Source organism: Haliotis cracherodii, unplaced genomic scaffold (assembly GCF_022045235.1).
Source record: "Haliotis cracherodii isolate W230 unplaced genomic scaffold, xgHalCrac1.p SCAF_34, whole genome shotgun sequence".
Classification (NCBI taxonomy): Eukaryota; Metazoa; Mollusca; class Gastropoda; order Lepetellida; family Haliotidae; genus Haliotis; species Haliotis cracherodii.
The window spans coordinates 1,852,338-1,875,743 of NW_027266291.1; the positions used below are offsets into that span (position 1 = coordinate 1,852,338).

Here is a 23,406-nt window from a genome sequence, read left to right on the forward strand (position 1 = left end):
GCATACGCAGCCCGGCCGCCCGAAAGTGCAACATATGTAACAATTCAGTTTCTGCTTTCACCAAATACATTCAAAATAAAAATAATCATAAGAGTAGCAAAAATAATCATAAGAGTATCACTTTACTATGTTAACGATTATTTTTTAAATATGAAACTGTGTGACAGCCTCTTACTGAGATCAACAATCGGTGATTGCGACATGAATGCTTTCCATGGTCTTGCCATTTGTTCCGTGAAAACAAATTATTAACATAAAAAGGTCAAACAATAAATAGGACTTTTACGAACCAAACTGTGGCGTTTATGATATATGTATACATTTTCTGGTAACTTAGGTTTGGTTCAAGGTGTCAGCGGTAATCTGATCATGGCTGTTGTATTAATTATTCTATTTAAATAATAGTGAATAAATCCAATTATAAACACACAATGAACACTTTTGACAACCAGATAGTCAAATAACAGGACCAAGTTGCGTACTGGTACTTGCTGTTTGGGATTTCCGTTTCACCTAATTCAAGTGAAGCTGACAGTGCAGTGCAGAGCTGTCAATAACTAACATGATGGTGTTTCTATAAAACAAATGAAAGCTTCGATTTTTATGATTTTTGTTTAATTCGTTGAATTAGTTTTTCACTGTGACTTACCTGTAACGTGAGGGTTTTATCAGGTTCTCAATAACTAAAGAAGTCCTTGTACTGAGATGAAATTTGGTACATTTCATCCTTAGGGTAGGCATTGGGGTGTTAAGGCTTTTGAGCAACCTTAATTAAAGTTCAAGGTCACTGGAATGATAACTTTAGTTTTTCTTCCAGGTGTACTGAACTAACACATGTTTCTGTATGTCATGTTTATAAGAAAAAATAATCAGCATGTGATTGGCTGAATTTGAGGGCCAAGGTTGTCAGACCAAGTCAATAAAACTTACTTATTAAATAATAAAATGTAGCTAGAGGAATGGTACTTTCTGGTTTTTATTTATCTTGAATTAGGCACATGTTAGTTGTTCCCAAGCTGGAAGTGATGTCATTGAAGTGAAAGTGCGCATAACTTATTAAAGTAGTTAGAGACCTGGGACTTTTTGTTTTAAAGGTCCACTTCATATGGCATATTTTTTCTGCAACTGGACGTGATATGATTAATAAGTACATAGCTTTCTTATGAAAGTAGCTGAAGGTAATGGATATTCTGTTTCAATGTTGTACTGCATTAGGTGTTTTGTGTTTCCAAAAAGGACATGATGCAATCAAAGTGATTTGTTCAAGTCAGAATTGTTCATGATATATGTTTCTGGTTGGAAGGTTTGGGGGCATTAAGAAAATGACAGGGATGCTTCATTTTTATCATGTAATGCAAACATGTATGTAGTTCACTTGGCAGTTATGATTACAATATCTGATGATCAATGTCTCACTTGAGTTAGTTTTTATTCATTTTAGAATTTGAGTCCTGTGTTGACCAAGATGACAAAAGAGGTGGATAACCGTGAGAAGGAGCTTACTCATCAGGTTCATCAGGATATGCTTGTGCGATCCCTGGAACAGGTTAAGAACTACACCCCAGTTCTTATAAGTGGTGTGAAAATCTTCATTACAGCAAAACAAACAAGTGAGTGCATACAATAGCAAGTTTGTGTGGTGTTAATTTATCAGCAGATGTTGCCAAATTTGGACCTCAATTAGTTTATATTGAAACAAGATCAGAGAATTTACTGAAGGATGCTACTTTATTGTCGTCTGTTGTAAACATCTTCTCCAAAACCAGTGCACTAATGAAGCTAAAACTTAACATGATTGTTCCCTCCAATGATGACACTTCATTTGAATGAAAAATAATCAACATGATCAATAAAATGTGATAATGGGACCCACATCAACAGAGCATAAAGGAAAATGTAAGGGAGAGAAAGTGCTGTATTATTTTTGCTGGTGTCAATATGGGCATATTTCTCATATGAGGTTGATAGATAAATTATAAGAACACATAGAAGGAATTGCATAAAAGTGAAATCTTTGGTTGTGGACATCACATGATGTCATACTAGAGGTATGTCCACAAAAACCTTTGTCATTTGAGCAAATTGTTTTGCCGTGACAAGTCAGTTAAATAAGCAGGGATCTGTGACCTTTAGAAAATGAACAAATTTAAAGAATGTGCAGTGATCAAATATTTGTAGAAAAATGGCGTAACATGAAAAGCCATCTATGAAAATATGAGTACAAGTAGGGAGGTATGCCCCTTCATATGCCCTTCCTATTCCACTGTAAGGAGGTGGGCAGCAGAGTTTACAGGTAGCAGGGAGAGCCTTGAAAACCACACAGGGTAAGAACTTACTAATGAACCTCTCATATCATGGACATAAAATTCACTCAGACACCACCTTCACTTGCTCAGGCAAGAAACAGGTCTCAGAACTATTGAAGTCTGTCATTACACAGCCTGTTAATTGACCAGACTTCACTCAGTCTTGAAGGATGTTTGTCGGGAGACTAAAGAGGTACAGTAGAACTTCAAGGGAACGGAGAAATTGTTATTTACTTTGTTTGTTATTTATGTTTTCCCTCGGAAACGTCCGCCATCTTGGATAAAATAAAACACAATACACATAATTGCAGCATTGACTTGTATTATCAGTTTTCGGCCTACCTTTAGAATACAGTACCACAAACTTTTCAAACACGTGACAATACCCTATGATGTAATTTGTAGTATTTTGTTGCCACACTGGCGAAACAATTCCCTGTGACGTCAGGGGTCATTGCGTGTGCATAAGCTCCTCCCAGTGACCTATCATCTCTACACGAAATGTCATTGAATACATCAGCGATGAAAAGTTGAAATCTTGCGCCTTTGTGAATGACGTCCTGGACTTTGGTTTAACACGGACCTTACTTACAGAGGAAGGCTGCAGTTACGCCTTATGCAGGTTCAATGAATTGCATATTCCAAGCTAGCAGATGATCCTGATAGAATGGTCCCTTTTTTCCTGAAGTGTTCAGTAGTTAACAATAATCTTCACATTCCTCATCTTCATCTCTGTGATCTTTCTAAAACACAAGCTCCCTGTTTACGTTAGTCCAGTTCCAGATGGATTGCATGATCATATATTCATTGCTCTGGCTGGAGCAAAAGGAGCATTGTATCCCAGACTATTTCCTCTTCTCATGGAAGAACCTCTCAAACTCTGGGAGGTCATGATCTTCCTGACAAACCCAGATCTGATATATTGCACATTCACTCTGTGGATCACTGTGACCCAGATTTTAATTTTCTGTTGATTCCTTTTGTGGCATGCCAAGTATCATTTGCATAAGGCCATCCATTTTTTTTACATGTGTTACTCATCTCCGACCTCAACTAACAATTTCAGAGAGTGAGCGGACAAAATAAAATATAAATTTTTTAACAAAAAATTTTCTTTCAATAATTGTGTAAGTTATTTTGTGGCATATTTTATGAAAATTTAAAACAGTTGGTTCTAGTCTATAAATGTAACAATAGTTATCATTGTGTATTATTCTAAGAATACTACCTCTGTTACATCATAGCCATAAATTCCTGTTTATCCTGAGAATCACACTACAAATTTTAATAAATTTTCAACAGACGTCCTCTTCACTGCCAACATATCTAATAGTTGTGAGCGAAACCCTATCCCTCGCAAGAGACGCCAGGCGGGCAACACCTCACTTCTTTCAACCAATAACCTTCATCAACTAGATGCAGATATTTGGGGAGGTGGGAGGGATTAATTCCTGATGTAATAGAGGTAGTATTCTTAGAATTATACACAATGATTACTATTGTCAGATAATTCTTGTAAATACCTTACCTTTATTACATCAGAGCCAAATACACCAGAGGGACCGGTGGGTTCTGGTATCTAGTATCCCTTAGATAGTTGGCTAATGTGAAGTGGGAATACATGAATTGTTTACAAAAGGGACCAAAACCGAATATGTCTAATAACCTAACTTCAAGGCTGGACATTAATGAATACTAATACCGTATTTTCTTGAGTAAAGTGCACACCCATGTATCATGCGCACCCCCCTCTAGTGGATTCAATATTTTGGAAAAAATGAAATTTGAATATTATGTGCAGAAAAAAATTACACCGTATCCCTTCAGTGAAGTCCGGCAATCGAACGGGTGATGAGAAACTTCGTCAATACAAATTAAAAAATTTGAGATAAAAAATCACCAGACATGTTGATTTACCGTTTAAATTGTATTTTTTGTTCAGCTAGGCATTGTTTTATATCCAGGGATTAAGATTACCTTCTGTATTTTCTCGTAAACTAAGCCGAAAACAGTATTATATACATATATTGAGCCATCAATGTGATACTTAAACATATTATGACATCACTTCCGGTGATGACATCACCTGTAACGTCACTTCTGGTTATCATTTCTATGACTTTGTTTGCGTTTATATATGTCTCATATGACATCATATCACTTCTTATGACTTAATATACAGCTGTGCCCTTTAGGATAGTGATATTTAACATATTTTGACATTAGTCCGGACGTGAGGTCTCCCATGATGTCACTTCCGGTGATAGTACATCATACATCCTAGATTATCATGTAGAAACCATATATGACTTTGTATCCCTTCGATCTGTGATTTCAGTGTTGCCGCTTGACTTGCCTACTATCCAATAGCAAACTAAGTACAAAGGTCAACTTACCTGTTGTATTCTGAAATCTTCTAGAGGAGCCCATGGGGGAAATGCGTAAACGAACATTCCCTCCCAGTCCATAGAAAGAGGGTCTACCTGGAGAGCTAGCGTGTCTGGTACAGGGCTGACGAAGACTGGTAGTTTGTTGTTGAGTGAGTGAATGAGTTTGATTTTACGCCGCTTTTAGCAATACTCAAGCAGTATCACGGCGGGGGACACCAGAAATCGGCTTCACACATTGTACCTATGTCGGGAAACAAACCCGGGTCTTCGGTGTGAAGAACGAACGCTTTAACTACTAGGCTACCTGACTGCCCCAGCATTTTGTTGACACATGTGGCGAGTAGGTCTAGGTTTGGAGTATCCTATAGGGAGGTTATCCACTTGAATATCTTGGGATGTAGTGACCATTCCGTGGGTACGATCTTGTTTTTCCGGGAAAGGTAATGTGCTAGGATATTCAACTTGCCCAGTATGTGTCTTGCTTCGATCCTGCAACTCACTGAGCCTACCAAGGCAAATAAACGTGTAGCCTCCTACAATTAAGGCTGAGACTTTGTGCCCCCCTGGTGCTGTATGTAAGCAACCACGGTCGAGTTGTCTGTAGCAATCTTTACTGACGAGTGGTGCAGACGATCTAGCCATGCTTCCAGAGCTAGATATATCGCTCTCATTTCTAGGCAGTTGTTGTGGAACTCCTTTTCTTGGTGGACCATTTTCCCTGTACTGTAATATCGTCCACATGAGCACCCCAACCCTCTCCTGACGAGTCTGTGTAGAGTTGATGTAGAGGGCATGACATTCTGACGAGTTAGACACCAATGCGGTTCTGAGATTTGAACTGGCGGGGATTGAATTAGTGTTTCTAGCTCTAGGATTTTGGTGGTGTTCATCCAGTTTTGCAGTGGTCGTAGCTGCAGTCTGCTTCTGTAGGTCAGATCTTGGATGGAGGTGAGCGTGCTTAGGCAAGACATCCACCAGCATCTTGATTTGTTGGGCTGGTCAAGTGCGCTTGATACCATGTCTTTGATCCTTGAATATCTGTCCTCTGGAGGGCTACTATACCCGTGTTGAGTAGAAATCTTGCGATTGTGTAGGTGATGTCCTATGTGGGTACTAATTCTGATTTTGATGATGAACCAGGAAACCTAAGTGCGTTAGTAGCTGAATAAGGTACATTGTATTTAATCTGACCTGCGACTTGTCCTGACTTGTCGTCTATATATCCGTGTAATCTTATGAGGTTTAGATGGGAGAAGCCGATGACGGGATCCTGGTGAATAACCATGGGGCAATGGATGTGCCGAATGGAAGTACCCTGAACTGGTATCTCTGACTGTTGACTGTGTAGCGCAGATATCGACGATGACTTGAATGGATGGGGACGTGAAGATAAGCGTCCTGGAGAGCTAGGCTTATCAATCTGCTTGTCTTAAGGCATTCTTCAGCTTCTTTTTCGAGCAGCCATGAGTTGTCTGTGATAGCTTCTCAGTTGTCTACATGCGTACTGCATAAGGCGACCTCCGACTGGTCCCTGAGTAGGAGAGTGCTGTCCCTGAGTAGGAGAGTGCTGAACTTGGGCAGTCTTGGATCGATGTCTATGAGACAGGCTAGTTTGACGGGATTCAATGTGGTTGTAGCATTGATATTCTGAAGTTCTAAATGGTTGTCCAATGGGCAGGCAATGTTGGCAGGGTCTGAAGAAATCTGTTGAGCTCTGGTTTGGTCATTTCCTGTTGTATCAGCCTCGGAAACCTCCTCTGCCTCTACCTCTTCGTGAAGTGGGATGATCATCTTTGGAGATCTTTTTCTTGGGGTGAAACGATCTGTCCTTCCATGTAGAGGCTCCCAAAATACAGAGTTCACATGACGAGATTTAGGATTCTGTTGTTGATGCTGGAAATCTGCAGATTCTGGATCTTGGATGCCAATGAGATTGTTGATTCTTGAAACTTCTGACTAGTCGATGATGCAATAGCTTCTTTCACTGACTTCAGTATGCCGTTGAATATCGATGGAGCTGTAATAGGTTGTGATAGGTTGTGATAGCATGGATCTTCTTAGGGGCTCTGGAATCATATGACGAACTTGCTGCAGCAGATGATTGTTTTTCATGAGTAGGAACTGTGCTGACATCCAAACTAGTGCTGATTGAAGATCTTCCTGTATCTTCAGCATCTGGTCAAATGAGCTGTGAATAAACCCAGCCTGCTGTAGTATCATCTCCATGGGGGGGGGTATCTAGTGGCAGGTCTTCGCTCTGATTGGTCGGAGGCATGACGTAACAAATTCTAGCTGCAGCCCAATTATTGTATTAACTGATGTTAATCATTGTTTATTGATGTTGTAGAAGTCCCTGATTTTGGCCATGTCAACGTGCATCCTGATGTTAGGTTTCTTAACAAGGTCATAAAATTCTTCATCAGTTGTAGGCAGTTGTGCGAAGGGAGCATCGTGTGTCTTTTGAGCATTTTTATTAATAGCAGGTATACCAAGTCTGATATTATGCGCCGATGAAACTTTCAAGGATGTTTCGATTTTCTTCATGATGTCATACATGTATGAGGAACAGGGGAGAGTATGAAATTTGTTAGCTTTACTGACAGGTTCTTCATACCCAGCACGTTCTAACAACGGTTTGGTAGCTGGTTATTTTTGCTATCTGGTTTTAAGGCTGGCATCAGATTATAAAGTTCCACAATGATGACTTTAATTGAATAATTATTTGGTTTGTAATTATCCCCTGCAGTAGAGTCCCAATTGCAGGAAGAAACAGTGTAGACGAAAAAAACGCACCCCTCTCTCAGGCTGCGCTGGGGATAGGATCTGTGGCTAGCGGAGCAGGAATCAGTGTTCTATAACTGTGTGATTGTGATGTAACATAAACTTCGCTTTCCCCGCCCAAATAACTGGACTGTGTAACAGTATGGGATGGAGCATGCTTGGTAAATTTATCATGATGTGCACAAGTTTGTAGTCAACTCGTCTATCATAGTGGCTGGATGGGACTGATGTGTATTTCTGTGCTCACTGCGATGCGATGTCCGTGATCACAATCTACCTTATGACGTACGTGGTTGGGAGGGGATCTATGAGATTCTTGATGTCCTTTTTATCTCTCCTACTGACCCTCTAGTATTCTTTTTATAATCACGGTCATTGAGCCATGCCCAAGAAAGTTTTCCAAACTTCTCTTTGAACATAGGTTTGCAATAACTGCACTGTGATTTTTGTGTGCAAGTGCTTTTGCATGATATGCATCTAGGATGAAGGTCACCAGTGATTTGATGTTGCCCACAACCTGAACAGACGTTGTCTGTTTTTGGGATGAAGTCCTTAATCCCACAACATTTTTTCTAACTAATTACTTACTAGAGACTTCTGCCTTCTCATACCCCCTTGTTCTCTGCTTGTAGAACTGCCCACTGCTTGTCTTTAGTGAAGCTTGAGATGATCTAGTGTGGCTTGTAAGTGTGGAACAGCAATCACGAGTACAGATGTATCAAACAAAATGTTTCCTTGTTGTCATCTGGACACACAGGAAAGGAGTGAGGTGTTGCCCACCTTGCGCATGCGCAGTGGCGTCTCTTGCGGGGGATAGGGTATCCCTCACAACTGTTAGATATGTTGGCAGTGAAGAGGACGTCTGTTGAAAAAAATTATTAAAATTTGTAGTGTGGTTCTCAGCATAAACAGGAATTTATGGCTATGATGTAATAGAGGTAAGGTATTCACAAGAATTATCAATTTATGACGCGAGTCGCTTTGCTTTGGAAACAAATTTTTAATAAACAGCTGAAGAAAGATACAGTTGACCTTGTTCTTTTATGACTGTGCAACGGTAATAGTAATTGGTGCCTTTTGATAGTTTGGGATTTTTAAAAAAGTTATTTTTCGAGTTTCCATGGCACCGACTTTGATTTAGACTGAAAATGGCGATAGTCCTCATTTCCGGAGCAGATCTTGAAAACCATACCATATTTCTTCACCAAACTTGGCACATAGATAGATCTAGTTGTGAACTGGTGCCTTTTGATAGTTTGGGATTTTTAAAAAAGTTATTTTTCGAGTTTCCATGGCACCGACTTTGATTTAGACTGAAAATGGCGATAGTCCTCGTTTCCGGAGCAGATCTTGAAAACTGTACTATATTTCTTCATCAAACTTGGCACATAATGTCATCTCACAGTATTGAATACATTTCCTTTCTTGTTGGTAAGTTCTGCATTGCTTGAGTGTATGTTCCTCCAAAAGTGTCATGGACACAGTTGTTGCATTCACTGACTAACTTCATACAGAAACACAACTCATTACAAATACAACAGTGTAACTGATCTTAAACCTACTCAACTGTATAACAAAATTCCTTCGAAACACCCACCCATGTGATCAGGGTTATGACCTCAGGATGAATTAATAAATTAGTTTTTATTAGTAAACAATTGTTTTCATGAATACTCTTATGAAAGCATGCTGTGAAAGGTATTTTTGGATTGCACTGTGGATTTCTACTTTCTAAAACTTTTTGTTCGCCCCTATTCCCACTCTCTCCTAGCAACCACCCCCCGAGCGCGCATCTGAATTGGATAACTACTTTCGACAACAGTTTACTGTCAAGTACTTTACAAGTTCGCTTGTCTTCAATATGAGCAACAAAACATTTTCATGTGACACTTAATTTGACAGAAGAGTTGTTTGAGATGATCATGGGAACCTCCCAGCAAACAATTCTACGTTGTGACAACGTTGTGACAACGTTGAATTTTCGTTGCTACAATGTTGTGATGTAACGTTGTCACAACGTAAATCTGTAGACTCCCAGATTGGTTGCTACAACGTTGTGCATAAACCAAAATACAACCAAATCAAGACGTTGTCACGACATCCATTTTTACGTTGCTACAACGTTTATCCAAAACGTCGCGACAACGTAGGTATCGCATACATATGGCGACACTACAGCCATTGCAGCACGTTGTTGCAATGTCCATGTAGATTAACGCCTGTCTTATTCCTCAATACCTCCCAGGCAGCTTGAAAAGTTTGTACCAATCTAGTTAAGACATCAGGTACCAATCTAGTTAAGACATCAGGTACCAAGCAATACATTCTGCAAACTGAATTCACTTTAACCCTATCCGTGAAACAGCAAGTCAATGTAATGCACTCTCTTTTGGCAGAGTTTGAAATACGGCCAAGATAAAAATCTAAATGTTTTAAATTACATGTACAATTTGGTTATATAATATTTATTTTCCCAAACAGTTTTCAAGGCTATGTGCAAATTGTTCACAAATGTTTCAACACAATTAAAAGATATTTGATTTTCCCACGAATTTGCAAATTAAAAACCATCAAACAATAAGCCCTGCACAAATTGAAACATTTAAATTTTCTTGGCCTTACCCCATACATTCAGCATTGAGAGCAACACTGTGACAAACAGAATAGTCTATGCATCTGATGTCCTAAGATCCATTTCCCAGCAACGAAATGACAATAGAAGTCTGGTTGAGGTGACCTTTATTTATTTATTAAATGACAAGTCAGAACTTGGGCTGAGTGGCTGAGGAGCCTTTTCAGTCCTCAAATGAAAAGTCACAGGGGTGATCTTCAACTGTATCCATAGTCTCTCCTTAAGCCTTGGTAACTGAATAAAAAATGACACAATATTATAAAATGGCCAGGCAAGGTACATATTTCTGACATAACAAAATAATGGTTGCATTCCCCAAAATAATATTTTGATGTCTGATGTCAGTCTTTAAACAGTGAAAAACTGCTGAAAGTGCAAAGAAGGCGCTGACAGTAATACCATGATGCTCTTGGATCATACATAGGCAGAAAAGCTTTAAGCACTGAATCATTGGTGTAACTTTATACCCCCACCCTTTTAGATTGTGGGTATAATTAAATAAGAATCATCTAAAATTTAATTCTTGAAGATGTTTGTATATATTATTGCATCATACATACCTCTCTGTCAGTGATGTACTTTAAACAAATATGCTCCCACAATACTGTTTTCTCCACCTGAAAGAAAAACAGAAACCACAAAGTATCACATTTTTAAATAAACCAGTACTGTATAGATAAATCACATTTACTTAGAGTATGATGTAACTGGTGGTAGTATTAGCAAATAGTTTTATCAGTCAATAGATCAACTGTAGTTATTCAAAAGCAGTAACTTTACCTTTCTGCTGTACATCACAAACTAGTGATTCAAGTGAATATGTTGGCCAAGTTTCTAAAACCTTATTTGAAAAATATATACATAAATGAAAAATATATATTGCCAAAGAAAATAAATAGTTCCCATATTTGAAGTATGAATGTTGAATATGAATTATGAATAGAAGTGTTAACACTTTGGTGTATTTATCCTGATTAAAATTGTGATTATTCTTTTTAATAATAATCTTAATATTTTCCATTTAACATGCCAGGATATTTATATAGAATCTATGTTCTAATATTTACAAAGATAGAAACATGTGTAAATTAACAAAATGCAATAGCTTATACAATACCAGACGAAGTTGAAACAGCTCTGTAAATATTTATTGAAATTTATTTGTTACTACGTTTATTAACATAATACAGTTCAATATCGTTAAATATAATTCTGTAGACCTAGCATGGTAGCCTACATGGCAACATATGGATAGGAAAACCGAACAAATAGGGTTGCTATCAATTCCATTGTATTTTTCATTGGTGCACATTGGCTACACCTATCTCACCTTAATAATCAACAAACGATGACCAACTCACTGACAATATATGGTGATATTTAACTTTTGACTATTGACTAGCTTATCATCACCAATATGACAATACCGCAAACACCCCGTTATGGCGTGCGACGAGAGACTCGTTTTACTTTTGCTCGTTTTCATTAGAAGGGAGTCAGACATAAGATCTAGTTATCGGAAAATGATGAATTGATTATTTTTTGGAAATAATAAAAATACACCATGATAAGAGCCTTACTAAAATAAAATGTATAGACAGCACCAACAACCTGATGGTCTACATTTAGGCTACTTCAGTCAGTGCTAATTAGGCCTTTTCGGAAACAACAAGTATGTTTCTATCTCTTCCCAAAAATACAATTTTTCATAACATCATTGAGCGCATTAAGACTAAGGCTATAACTAGTAGCCTACAGAGAGTCGATCTGAAAATACTTCCATTGTTTTGATTCCCTCTCTTCGCTGTATAACATAAATCTACTAAACCTTTCTCATGGCCTGAATGAGCCACATTGTTTCACAAAAATCAAAGTCCGAAGATTAGTACAAGTAAACTTTGAATAGTAATGATTTCCGAAATAACACGGAAGATATGGCGATAACTGTCAGTGGTCAGTAGGCCATGCATAAGTTAGGCCTATTTACAGACCTACACGTTAACGATCGAAACCCGAACAAAATATGACGGCCACAAAACGCCGCCAGACTGAATTCTGGTCAAACATATACTGCTTGCCCTTGGTAATTACCTTGGTATCCATAAAATAATAATATGGAAAAAAGTCTTGGGCCTCCTTCACCTCTTTATACATTATGTTCTGTGTATCAAATATTAATATCAACACTGACGCTCAGTGAAAGTGACTGGCAAACTGCATTCTAAACTCTGCCACTGCTGAATAATATGATACATTTAAATCATTTGACGATCTGCATGTACAGAAACATATCAACAAGGGGAGGCTGCTTCTGAAAAATTAACTTACCTCATCCGAATTCACAGATCATCTGTCCAGTTCCAGTTGCTGCATAATCTCTTGGTTGTAGACTTCTAATATGTCTAGAGTGAGCTTGAACTAAGATGGCTGGTGACAACAAATCTTCCGCGACAATGTGACGTCATTCTGACGTCACTTCACGAGGCAACAGGCTAAACTTTTCAGCAGTCGCTCTCACGCCGCAAAAAATGGGCGCTATTGTTGTTAACTGTAATATTGCTTGTGACAACATTTAGTAGACAGATAACTTCGTTATAAATATATATGTTTAAAAAAAATAAGAACAAGAGATGGTAGATCTACAAGTGGTTTCCTAAACATCATTTACAAAAAGTGTTTTAATGTCCAAAGCACAACGTTATCACAACGTTAATTTGCAACGTTGTTGTTATGTTGTGGAATAACGTTGTCATAGAGATACGCAATTACGTTCTGGAAATTTTAGTATTAAGAGATGAAAATTTAAATGCCGAATATATTGAAAGGTAATGCATTACTGCCTTGGTATTCTGACAAATTCATGTTGATTTTGATAAAGCAGTTCTATTCCTTTATGACTATCGAGAAGCAAACTCTATAACGTTTCACCGACGTTTCAGAAACGTAGCTACAAAATGTTGTGTGATGTCCAATGCACAACGTTTTCACAACGTGAATGTGCAACGTTGTTATAACGTTGTGAAATAACGTTGCACGTTGACATTATAACAACGTTGTGACAACGTAATATCACGACGTTACCAATCCACAACCTTTCCACAACGTTGTGACAACGTCGTGTGTTAGCTGGGCTTTGGTCATTTCGATGAGGAAAAAGTCCCAATTCTGGCTGTAAACTCGAATCAACAAGATGGCCCTTACAAGTGCAAAGGAAGACGAGTAGTCCTGAGGTCAGTTTATGCACACAAGAGACTCCAGAGAGGGTGGCCCTGAGGTCAGCTTATGCACACAAGAGACTCCAGAGAGGGTGGCCCTGAGGTCAGCTTATGCACACAAGAGACTCCAGAGAGGGTGGCCCTGAGGCCAGTTTATACACACAAGAGACTCCAGAGAGAGTAGCCCTGAGGCCAGTTTATGCACATGAGACCCTAGAAAGAGTGGCCCTGAGGCCAGCTTATGCACACAAGAGACTCCAGAGAGAGTGGCCCTGAGGCCAGTTTATGCACACAAGAGACTCCAGAGAGAGTAGCCCTGAGGCCAGTTTATGCACATGAGACCCTAGAAAGAGTGGCCCTGAGGCCAGCTTATGCACACAAGAGACTCCAGAGAGAGTGGCCCTGAGGCCAGTTTATGCACACAAGAGACTCCAGAGAGAGTAGCCCTGAGGCCAGTTTATGCACACAAGAGACCCTAAAGAGAGTGGCCCTGAGCCCAGCTTATGCACACAAGAGACCCTAGAGAGTGGCCCTGAGGTCAGTTTATGCACACAAGACACCCTAGAGAGAGTGGACTAGATGTCAGTTTATGCACACAAGAGACTCCAGAGATAGTGGCCCTAAGGCCAGTTTATGCACACAAGAGACCCCAGAGAGAGAGAGGCCCTAAGGTCAGTTTATACACATGAAACCCCGGATAGAGTGGCCCTTAGGCCAGCTTATGCACACAAGACACTCTAGAGACTGGCCCTGAGGTCAGCTCATGAACACAAGAGACCTTAGAGAGAGTGGACTAGATGTCAGTTTATGCACACAAGAGACCCTAGAGAGAGTTGCCCTGAGGTCAGTTTATGCACATGAGACCCTAGAGAGAAGCCCTGAGGTCAGCTTATGCACACAAGAGACTCGAGAGAGAGAGAGAGAGAGAGAGAGAGTGGCCCTGAGGTCACTTTTTGCACACAAGACACCCTAGAGAGAGTAGCCCTTAGGTCATTTTGCACACAAGAGACTCAAGAGAGCGTGGCCCTGAGGTCAGTTTATGCACACAAGAGACTCCAGAGAGAGTGGACTAGATGTCAGTTTATGCACACAAGAGACTCAAGAGAGAGTGGCCCTGAGGTCAGTTTATGCACACAAGAGACTCCAGAGAGAGTAGCCCTGAGGTCAGTTTATGCACACAAGACACCCTAGAGAGAGTGGACTAGATGTCAGTTTATGCACACAAGACACCCCAGAGAGAGTTGTCCTGGGGTCAGTTTATGCACACAAGACACCCTAGAGAGAGTGGACTAGATGTCAGTTTATGCACACAAGAGACCCTAGAGAGAGTGGACTAGATGTCAGTTTATGCACGCAAGAGACCCTAGAGAGAGTGGACTAGATGTCAGTTTATGCACGCAAGAGACCCTAGAGAGAGTAGCCCTGAGGTAAGTTTATGCACACAAGACACCCTGGAGAGTAGCCCTGAGGTCAGTTTTGGTAGGGATCCTGTCAAGAGGAGGGAAGGATTCCTTTCAGATGTAAGGATAAATCCAAGTTAAATTTCCAAAAACATCAGGACTTGTATCCTGGCCAGAGTGAAACATGCAACATATGGACAGGACTGGACAAGAGAGCTATTTTGGAACTGAAGAACACTGACCTCACCAAGGGCTTTTATTTCTGTGTCTTTCAGGTACTGAGGAAAAATGTGACAGACATGCATATGAGAATAGCCTTAAAAGTCTCAGCAAGGAATTTCCAGTTCATCTTCCCAAGTTCCAGAATCTGTAAGGAAACAATGAACTTGTCTGAGGAGGGCAGACTGGTTAGCTTCATGTTCCCAGTTTATCCTGGATTCAAGAAGTACAGTGATCCCTCACTGTAGCACCTATCAAGTTACCACTGATTCGTTTTAAAAGTGGGTTAATCAATAACTCCCATCAATTTTATTATTTTACCACACACATCTTCATGTCATCAGCAATAGCACATCAACAAATCCGTACTAAATTCCACTAGTTTATACTTTGGTTACACAATATGGTAATATAAAGGTGTTCATTTTATGTCTGGACTTGTGACTCATGTTTGTAATATTTTTTTATTTTAGTCACAATTTCATTCAGTAATAATTGTTTAGATTAATTTTGACGAAATTGTGTGTGAAACAGATGGTCACCTCATTCCTTCTGATACACTGACATATTCTGTTTACCCTGTTCCATAGGGTCCACTTTACCACAAACCGTGACAACACCAGCTCTCATTATTCACTGCAACCACGATCATATTACTGCTAGTTACACCTTGAAATGAACCTTAGGTGTCACAGAATGGATACATATATTATAACTGCCATACTAAGTCTTTGAAAGTCATATTTGTTGTAGTTTGGCAATTATATGTCAACATATTATTTTCAAAATCAAAATAGCAATACTGTGGAAAGGCTCAGTGGTGACTTTGAAGTTATATTATTGGGTATTTTTTAACTGAATCACCGGTATATTCGGAAAAAACCTATGGAGTGCTGATTGTTTTTTTGGGCTTTGTTTCCAAGACAAATACACACAGTAATCTCAATCTCTGCTTATAAAACAATGCTTAGCATTACAGGAAATACAATTGAAATGGTAAATCATCATGTGATATTTAGTTACATATTTAACATCTTTGACAATGTTTTACAACGTTTGTTATCTGTTTATTCACCTGAGGCTATACAACATTGTTTTAACTGGGAACAATACACAAAATTGCAATTATAATACTCAAGTGCACACTATGCAACGAAAATACGACATTACCCAAATTTCATTTCATGTTAGCAATAATGAGGGTGTCTGACAGTGACAACATGGGGCGTCATCCATGGACTCTTGAGACCTGCGTTATGGTTAGAGATACCATGACACTGTTGAACATGGATACCACACTCAGATTAAAAATACTGTTTCCTAGTCGACCAATGCTTGTTTTGTCCTCTTAATACCGAGCGCAAGGCAGGCTAACAAGCAGTCACACTTTTTAACTTCTTTTGTTATGACACGGCCATGAACCGAATTCCCCACCTTTTGCTCTCCAGTGAGACACACTTTACACTCATTTGATATGTACTTTGACTGGAAGGGCATATCTGTCTGATCAAGCTACTAAGAGACACAAGACTTGGTTTATACATTAGGAATGTGTTTTCCAAAGCAAGAAATGATGTCATGAGAACTGAAGTGCATTTACCATGCTTATTTTGCTGGCTAGAAGCATGGGACTGTTTTTCATTGTACTGCATTTGGAATATGTTTTATCATCCAAAACTGGCTCCCACAGGAGATATCGCTTTGATGAGATCAAGCATTATCTTCACTGTAGATATCGCTGCATTGAAATTACATCACAAAGCTTTGCAGACCATTGTGACATCACAATCAAATGACATCACTAATGGCTCTGCTACTGAAGCTATGAGCAGTACTTTTTACACTGAAGACACTGCTAATTACTGTCTACAAATTGAAAAAGTTGGAAGAATGATGTTGGATTATAAATAATATCTCACCCTTGTGTCTTTTGACATCAAATATATCAACACTCGTTGATAATAGTGGCAAAAATCCTCAGGAAGCCTTGGAATTTTTCCACTTTTATCAACTCGTGTTGACATATTTGATATCAAAAGACACTCAGGTGAGATTCTCTATTTCTCAAAATTGAAATGTCATTTATCTGGAAGGGAACTGTTTTGGGACATTCAAGAAAAGGTGGTGATTGGGCTGCTTACAAGTATTTCTGCATGTGAACCTTATACAAACATTGTTCATATTCTAAATGTTGTTGTTCTCAGAAAACTGATGTTAATTGAAACAGTGAAATATTCAAATACTCTTTAAATCTTGTGTTTTGCTGTTAACTGGTTATTTTTATGAGTATAAAAAAATGAAACATTAATGTTTTGTGCATCAATTAAAGAACAAATTAAATTATGTAATGATTTTTTTTTTTGTAAATTGTCTAATTTGCATGGTATATTTATTGTAACAGATAGAGAAATGTTGAAATTTATTTTCTTCTTCTATGTTATTTTACTTGCCAGCAGCAAGTTACTCTAAGTTTTGTTTTTGGTTGACATTTTAAGCTGCTCGCTAAGTATTTTTTTTAGAGCGACAAGTGATTTGTGAAATAAGTTGTTTCCACATGACATGTTTGACATGTATATCGGACAGGGGAACCATGATACATTGCAGTTTGTTAACAAGTGAAATTAGTTGCCAGGCAAGTAAGGTTTATTATTCCCTGCCCCAACAATGTTGGCAGGGGATATAGAAATGGGTTGCGTGCGTCCCGAAATAGTTTCCTGAGCATAACTCAGAAACCGTTAAATGTTTCTCTACGAAACTTTGCATGTCTATCAAACTCATACAGAACTGGTGCCATTTGCTATTTAGGAATTTTGGAAATTTATATTTTTTATGTTTCCATGGCAACAAGTTGGACTTAGGTTCTATAAGGGTGGTGTTCGTTTCCGGAGCACAACTCAAAAAACGCTAAATACTTTCTTACAAAACATTGCATGTTTACCAGGCACATACTGAACTGGTACCTTTAGATATTTAGCACTTTTAGAATTTTTTGTTTTTTACGTTTCCATTGCAACAAGTTGGACTTAATTTCTATAAGGGTGGTGTTCGATTCCGGATGAAATTTTCCACATCTATCAGACACATGCTTAATTGTTGCCATTTGCTATTTATGAATTTTAGAAATTTGTATTTCAGGGCATTATTTCCAGAAATATTTCATTGCCAAACATTGCATGTCTATATATAAGCACGTACTGAACAGAACTGGTGCCATTTGATATTAAGGAGTTTTAGAAATGTTTATTTTAGAATTTCCATTGCAGCTATTTTGACATGGGCTAAGAGAAATGTTGGATCAGTTACCTGGTTTGGGACCATAACATGTTAAAATTGGCGGGAGATATTGATAAATTTGTCGACTATACACTTGTGGTGTTTATTTGTGTGTGTTTTTTTGGTTGTTCAAACTAGTATGTAACCAAATAAACAGTTGTGTACAATCAACCTGGTAAAGGGCCTCCCAACATTAATGTATTCCTTGATGAGTAAAATAATGGAATACAGTAATTGATTACTGTTGGACTACCAGTGTGTGCATAATACATGCCTAAAATGAGCTTTGATTTTATTTCACAATGAGAAGATATTATTGTGAGCACAGAACATCACAAGAAGCATGTCAACAAATCCGTACTGAAGTACGCAAGTTCGTCCTGTTATAACATTATCTGGCTAGAAAAGTGTTCATTGTGTATCTGGAATTATATATCACATGTATCCAGAGATTTCATCAAATTTTGTGTACATTAATTTCGGCAAAATCGTGTATGAACTGACTGACAAATCACATCAACTAACCATGCCTTGAAACGAACACTAGTCGTTAGAGATACAAAGTCTTCAGTATTCCTATTACTGTATCGAAATTTCTTTGACATTAAGTATTTTTTAAACTAAGTCACCCACGGAAATTTTATGAGACAAATACACATGTAATCTTAATCTCTGTGTATGAAACATTGTTCGGCATACAGTACACAAATGCCATTGAATTTGTAAATGATCATGTATTGTGATGTTTTATTGTAAATATCATGTTTTCATTGACCACATTTGTAAACTGCAAAACAGCACACAAACTCATTTGCCACCATGACCATTACCTGAGATGTGCAGTAAAGCAGTGTGCATGTAAAGTGAAGTAAATGCATGCTATGTTGGATCGCATTGTTTTTAAATATTGTAGCATTTTTCTGCCGGGGTCGTGTGTTCGAGACATGGAATATTTAAGGAAATAAAGATGAAATGTGAGGTGGTCTTTACAAAGATGCAGACGTTGCCTGAGAACCAAGACTATTAAATTGTTTTTTGTGTTACAGTGACAACTTTACTTGTACACTGATTATACTATTTTCTTTGCAGTGTTGATTGAATGTTTTATATTTTGTTAGGTCAAGGCATTCCTGATGCACAGAGTGGGCGTGACTATATAGTGAAGAAGATGTCAGATGAGATTCATGAGATAATCCGTGTCCTGCAGCTGACAACGTATGACGAAGATGAGTGGGATGCTGATGACCTCACCGTCATGAAGAAGTGTCAGGTAATGCCAATAGTCCTAACTTTACCGGTAAGACGAGGTGGATGTCTTAGTTATTTCCACAGACTTAGATGTAATGGCCAATTAATATTCACTACAGGGTCATTGATGTAGGTGAAATTCCTCAGTGTTTTCAGCTCAATTGTTGTTGAAAGCCATACTGCTGCAAATTGCCAAGCACCATCCCAAAAGCTTTTAGCTCGCCTGACTGAAAATTAAGTGAGAATGTCATATTTCGCCATTACTCAGCCATTAAATTGCAGTTACTGCGTGTTTCATTATGAAATTTAATATTAAAAGGTTTTTGGCATTTGGTATAATGTGTGATACTTTTTTTGGGACGTTTTGATTTTAATCCAGGTACATCCTTAGGCTTTCACAATCCCACTTTCTCTGGTGTCACTGCATTTTCTACATCTACTCGGAAACTACAGGGCCTGTGAAGCTGAACTTTGCTTAAAAGATCAAAGATATGATGTCTATAACAATACGACATCACCATGGCAGTTTTGTTCCATTACTTGCATGTATAATTATGAAACTTGATGTGCAGCAAGTATGTGGTTTTTGGAATAGCATATATAATACAATAGTAGTTCAACTGACTTGAAAGTCCATGGGAGCTTACATTATCGCAAGTCGTCCATTGTTGTCATCCATCAACTTTTTTACATTTCCAACCATTTTCTAAAATGACTTGATGGATAAGAAAAATGTACAACTTTAAGGATAGCTAATTTTGGTTTATTGCATGTAGCTACATTTCGATGTAGTTTCTTACACACTTATCAACCAGAAGTTGTGCATGTATTCCATAAAGTTGTACGTTTCTCTTAATTTTTTGCCAACTTCTGGAATGCCAATCAAACAGTTGACTTGATGGAGTCAGCTGAAATTTTATGTGGATGGTTTGTACTATAAGAAGTTCAAGTTTCTTCAAGGCTTCAAAATTGAAATTTCTATACTTTTGTATTCAAAAACTGAAAAGGCCTGAAACTTCATGAGATTGTTACCTTATGTAGTAGTGTTTGTTCAGGGCATCTTGATTGGAAATCAAATATTTCTGCCAGTGGCCATATCAGAAAATACAGAGTTATTTGTCATAAACATCTTCTCAGATATTGCTGAAATGAAGCTTACTTTTCACATGCTTATTTCATGCAATGATGACACCTAAATTGTTTTAACAGGTTCAAATTCGATTTTTTTAACATAGCTCCCACTGCTAGTTATGCCCCCATTTCTTAGTCATTTGTGTTGAAAATTTGATACAGTTTGATACAAATGTAGATAGTAGTCTGGCTCAACGCATGTGTACCATTTTTTGCTATATTTAGAAATTTCACCTTATTTGACCTTTGTATGTTGACCATGCTCCGAAATTCTCTCAAAATGCATTTCCTTTCACTGTAAACATAATCTTAAAAAACCCTGACTGAACCCTATCTGGATGGGCTGGTCAAAAAGTTCTAAGCCTGACTAACTTTCAACTATGGGCCATGACAAAGTGAAATAATCAAAGTAGTACAGTGTTGGAGTAGTTCATTGCAAGTGTATTTGGTATTTGGTCTGTTGAGGATGTTTGTATATTAGTGACAACCAGTTGAACGTGATAGGGGTCCAAATGGACACAGAAATGGAAAAAATGAGTACTGAGCAGTCATCAGGTTTTTTACTTTAAAGAAAAGTACTCCCCTTAAAATTCATGACCATATGTCACAAGTGTTTAGTGATAAGTGCCCCACCTATTACACTGTTAAATGTTGGGTAGCTATGGTTGAGGCTGGGAGAACAAGTCTTGATCATTGAAGATTCAATCAAGGAGATAGAAAAACTTAAACTGTCAGATAGATGTATTACCATTGCTGAACTTGAGGAAGACACAGGGCTAAGCCATGGATCCATTGAAACTATTATTCCTGAATATTTACAGATGAAAAAGATATCTGCTTGTTTGGTGCCGAAGTTTCTAAATTCAGATGTTAAGGAAAAAAGAACTGACATTACCAATTATTAAGTCAAATCTTCAAGATCAGTGAAGAAAGTAATGGCCACTGTATTCTGGGATGCAAAGGGTGTGATCCTTGATGAGTCAAAAGGTGATTACCGGTGCCTACTATGCTGATTTGGTTCATCGCCTGAGAGATTCTATCAATGAAAAACGTTGAGGAATGCTAACTGCTGGAGTTCTACTACTTCATGACAATGCCTCTTGCAAAGGCTGCGGTGTGACAGTGTGGGTTCAAAGAGCTCCCTCACCCTCCATACTCGCCAGACCTGGCACCAAGTGATTTCCACATGTTGCCCAAACTGAAAGAACACCTTCATGGAAAGTGCTATGAATGCCGTGAATGGGTATTTCAGGGTAGCTTCAGAAAACTAACTGGAATGAAAAGCTTTACTATCGATGTGAGAAGTGAATTGAAAAGCAGTGAGATTATGTTGAAAAATAAAATTAAACACACTTTCACAGTTTTTGGTTTTGTTTGTTAGGTTGTTGCTCAATGTATATTAAGTTAGTTTATAATGGTAAGTTAAACTGCTATGTCGTTATTTTCTCATATCTTCCAAGTTCAAAATGTAGCATACAAGTATATTTTTATGTTGGGATTAATTCCAACAGTGTTTGTTATTGGCACGACATTAATTATATTCCATGGTTTCATTATTAGGTAAACATAAGGCAACATTATAAGCAGAATATAATCTTCTTGCAGTTTATTACCAGATAAGTGTAACACTAACCACCCGGTTATGTATTAATATTACTATAAGAATCTACAGTAAGACAAATTTCAGTAATACATACATGTATCATGTGTGATGCTATTTTATGTAACTGAGATAAGGCAACTTCCCAGCATGCCAAAGTACAAGCATGTGCAGCAGCACTTCAAAGTCAGCCAACTTGTAAAGGTTTCATAAGAATGACAAGCAATTTTGCTCCCGTACGTACAATCGAATAGTATGAATCAAGTGTTCCAGTTTCTCACAGGCGTAAGTCAGTATGGCTCCTAAAACATGTAAGAAGTGAACGTCAAGCAGGATATCCATGCAGGATACTGTGCACAGTGAAGCAGCAAGTATGTACGAGGATACGGACAGTTCGGTTACAACAATCATGGCCGCATCTCAGGGTGCCTCGGCGAAGATACGGTCCAGCGATCCCTCTAAGTACAGTCGATAGTCGCCCATATGAGGTGATGCCATCTACAGAGCCATGTTTACAGGATGCAGAATCACTGCTTTGCCAGTCGTGTGATGACATTGGTCATTCAACGCAGTTTTGTTACATGGTAGATGCCAAGTCCATACATCACCAACCAGGAGAGACTCTTAACCATACTCCCACAACTAGGGACAGAGAATTCACCACAGAACGCAGAGGCATGGATCGCCGGGGAAGGGAAGTTCTCATACACAAAGGTATCCCATTGTACAACAACCTTAATACTGAGAAATGTGTTTGCGGAAATTGTAGATTTAGACATTTGTGCTCTATATGTTGGAAGCCGCACCCTGCTTTGGAATGTTGGCATAACACAGGAGAGACTCAATTCCCAGCAGGCAAGTCGACACCTGTCCAGAACTCTTCCTCTGCCAAAAAGCACCGACAGTGACTACAGGCGACCCCATCTCCTGTTGACGTGGATAAACTGACATGGGCATTACATGTCCACCTACTACTGTCTGCAAGAATCTATTATCTTGCCGGTCCACTCCAAAACTGTTTGATGGCCTGTCTGCAGCAGTGTGTTGGATTGCAAATCATGTGTATGACATTTACAATATATTGCATCCTTTGGATGATTTTTTGACTGTGGATAAGGACTTAGAACAAGGCATTAGTACCATGAACAAACTACAATGCTTATTCTCAGAACTGAATATCCCCTTGTCCCCCCATAAAACGGTTGGATCGG

General features: G+C 38.5%; 1 protein-coding gene across 5 annotated transcripts in view; it reads left to right on the forward strand.

Annotated features, from left to right (window-relative positions):
- Positions 1 to 23,406, forward strand: part of LOC139477662 (vinculin-like) — a 191,608-nt gene that overhangs the window by 35,335 nt on the left and 132,867 nt on the right. For all 5 annotated transcript variants that reach the window (XM_071260038.1, XM_071260039.1, XM_071260041.1 and 2 more), the window contains exons 5-6: positions 1,442 to 1,610; positions 19,335 to 19,486. In XM_071260038.1, the coding sequence (XP_071116139.1) occupies positions 1,442 to 1,610; positions 19,335 to 19,486 (321 nt within the window). The remainder of the gene's footprint in view (positions 1 to 1,441; positions 1,611 to 19,334; positions 19,487 to 23,406) is intronic.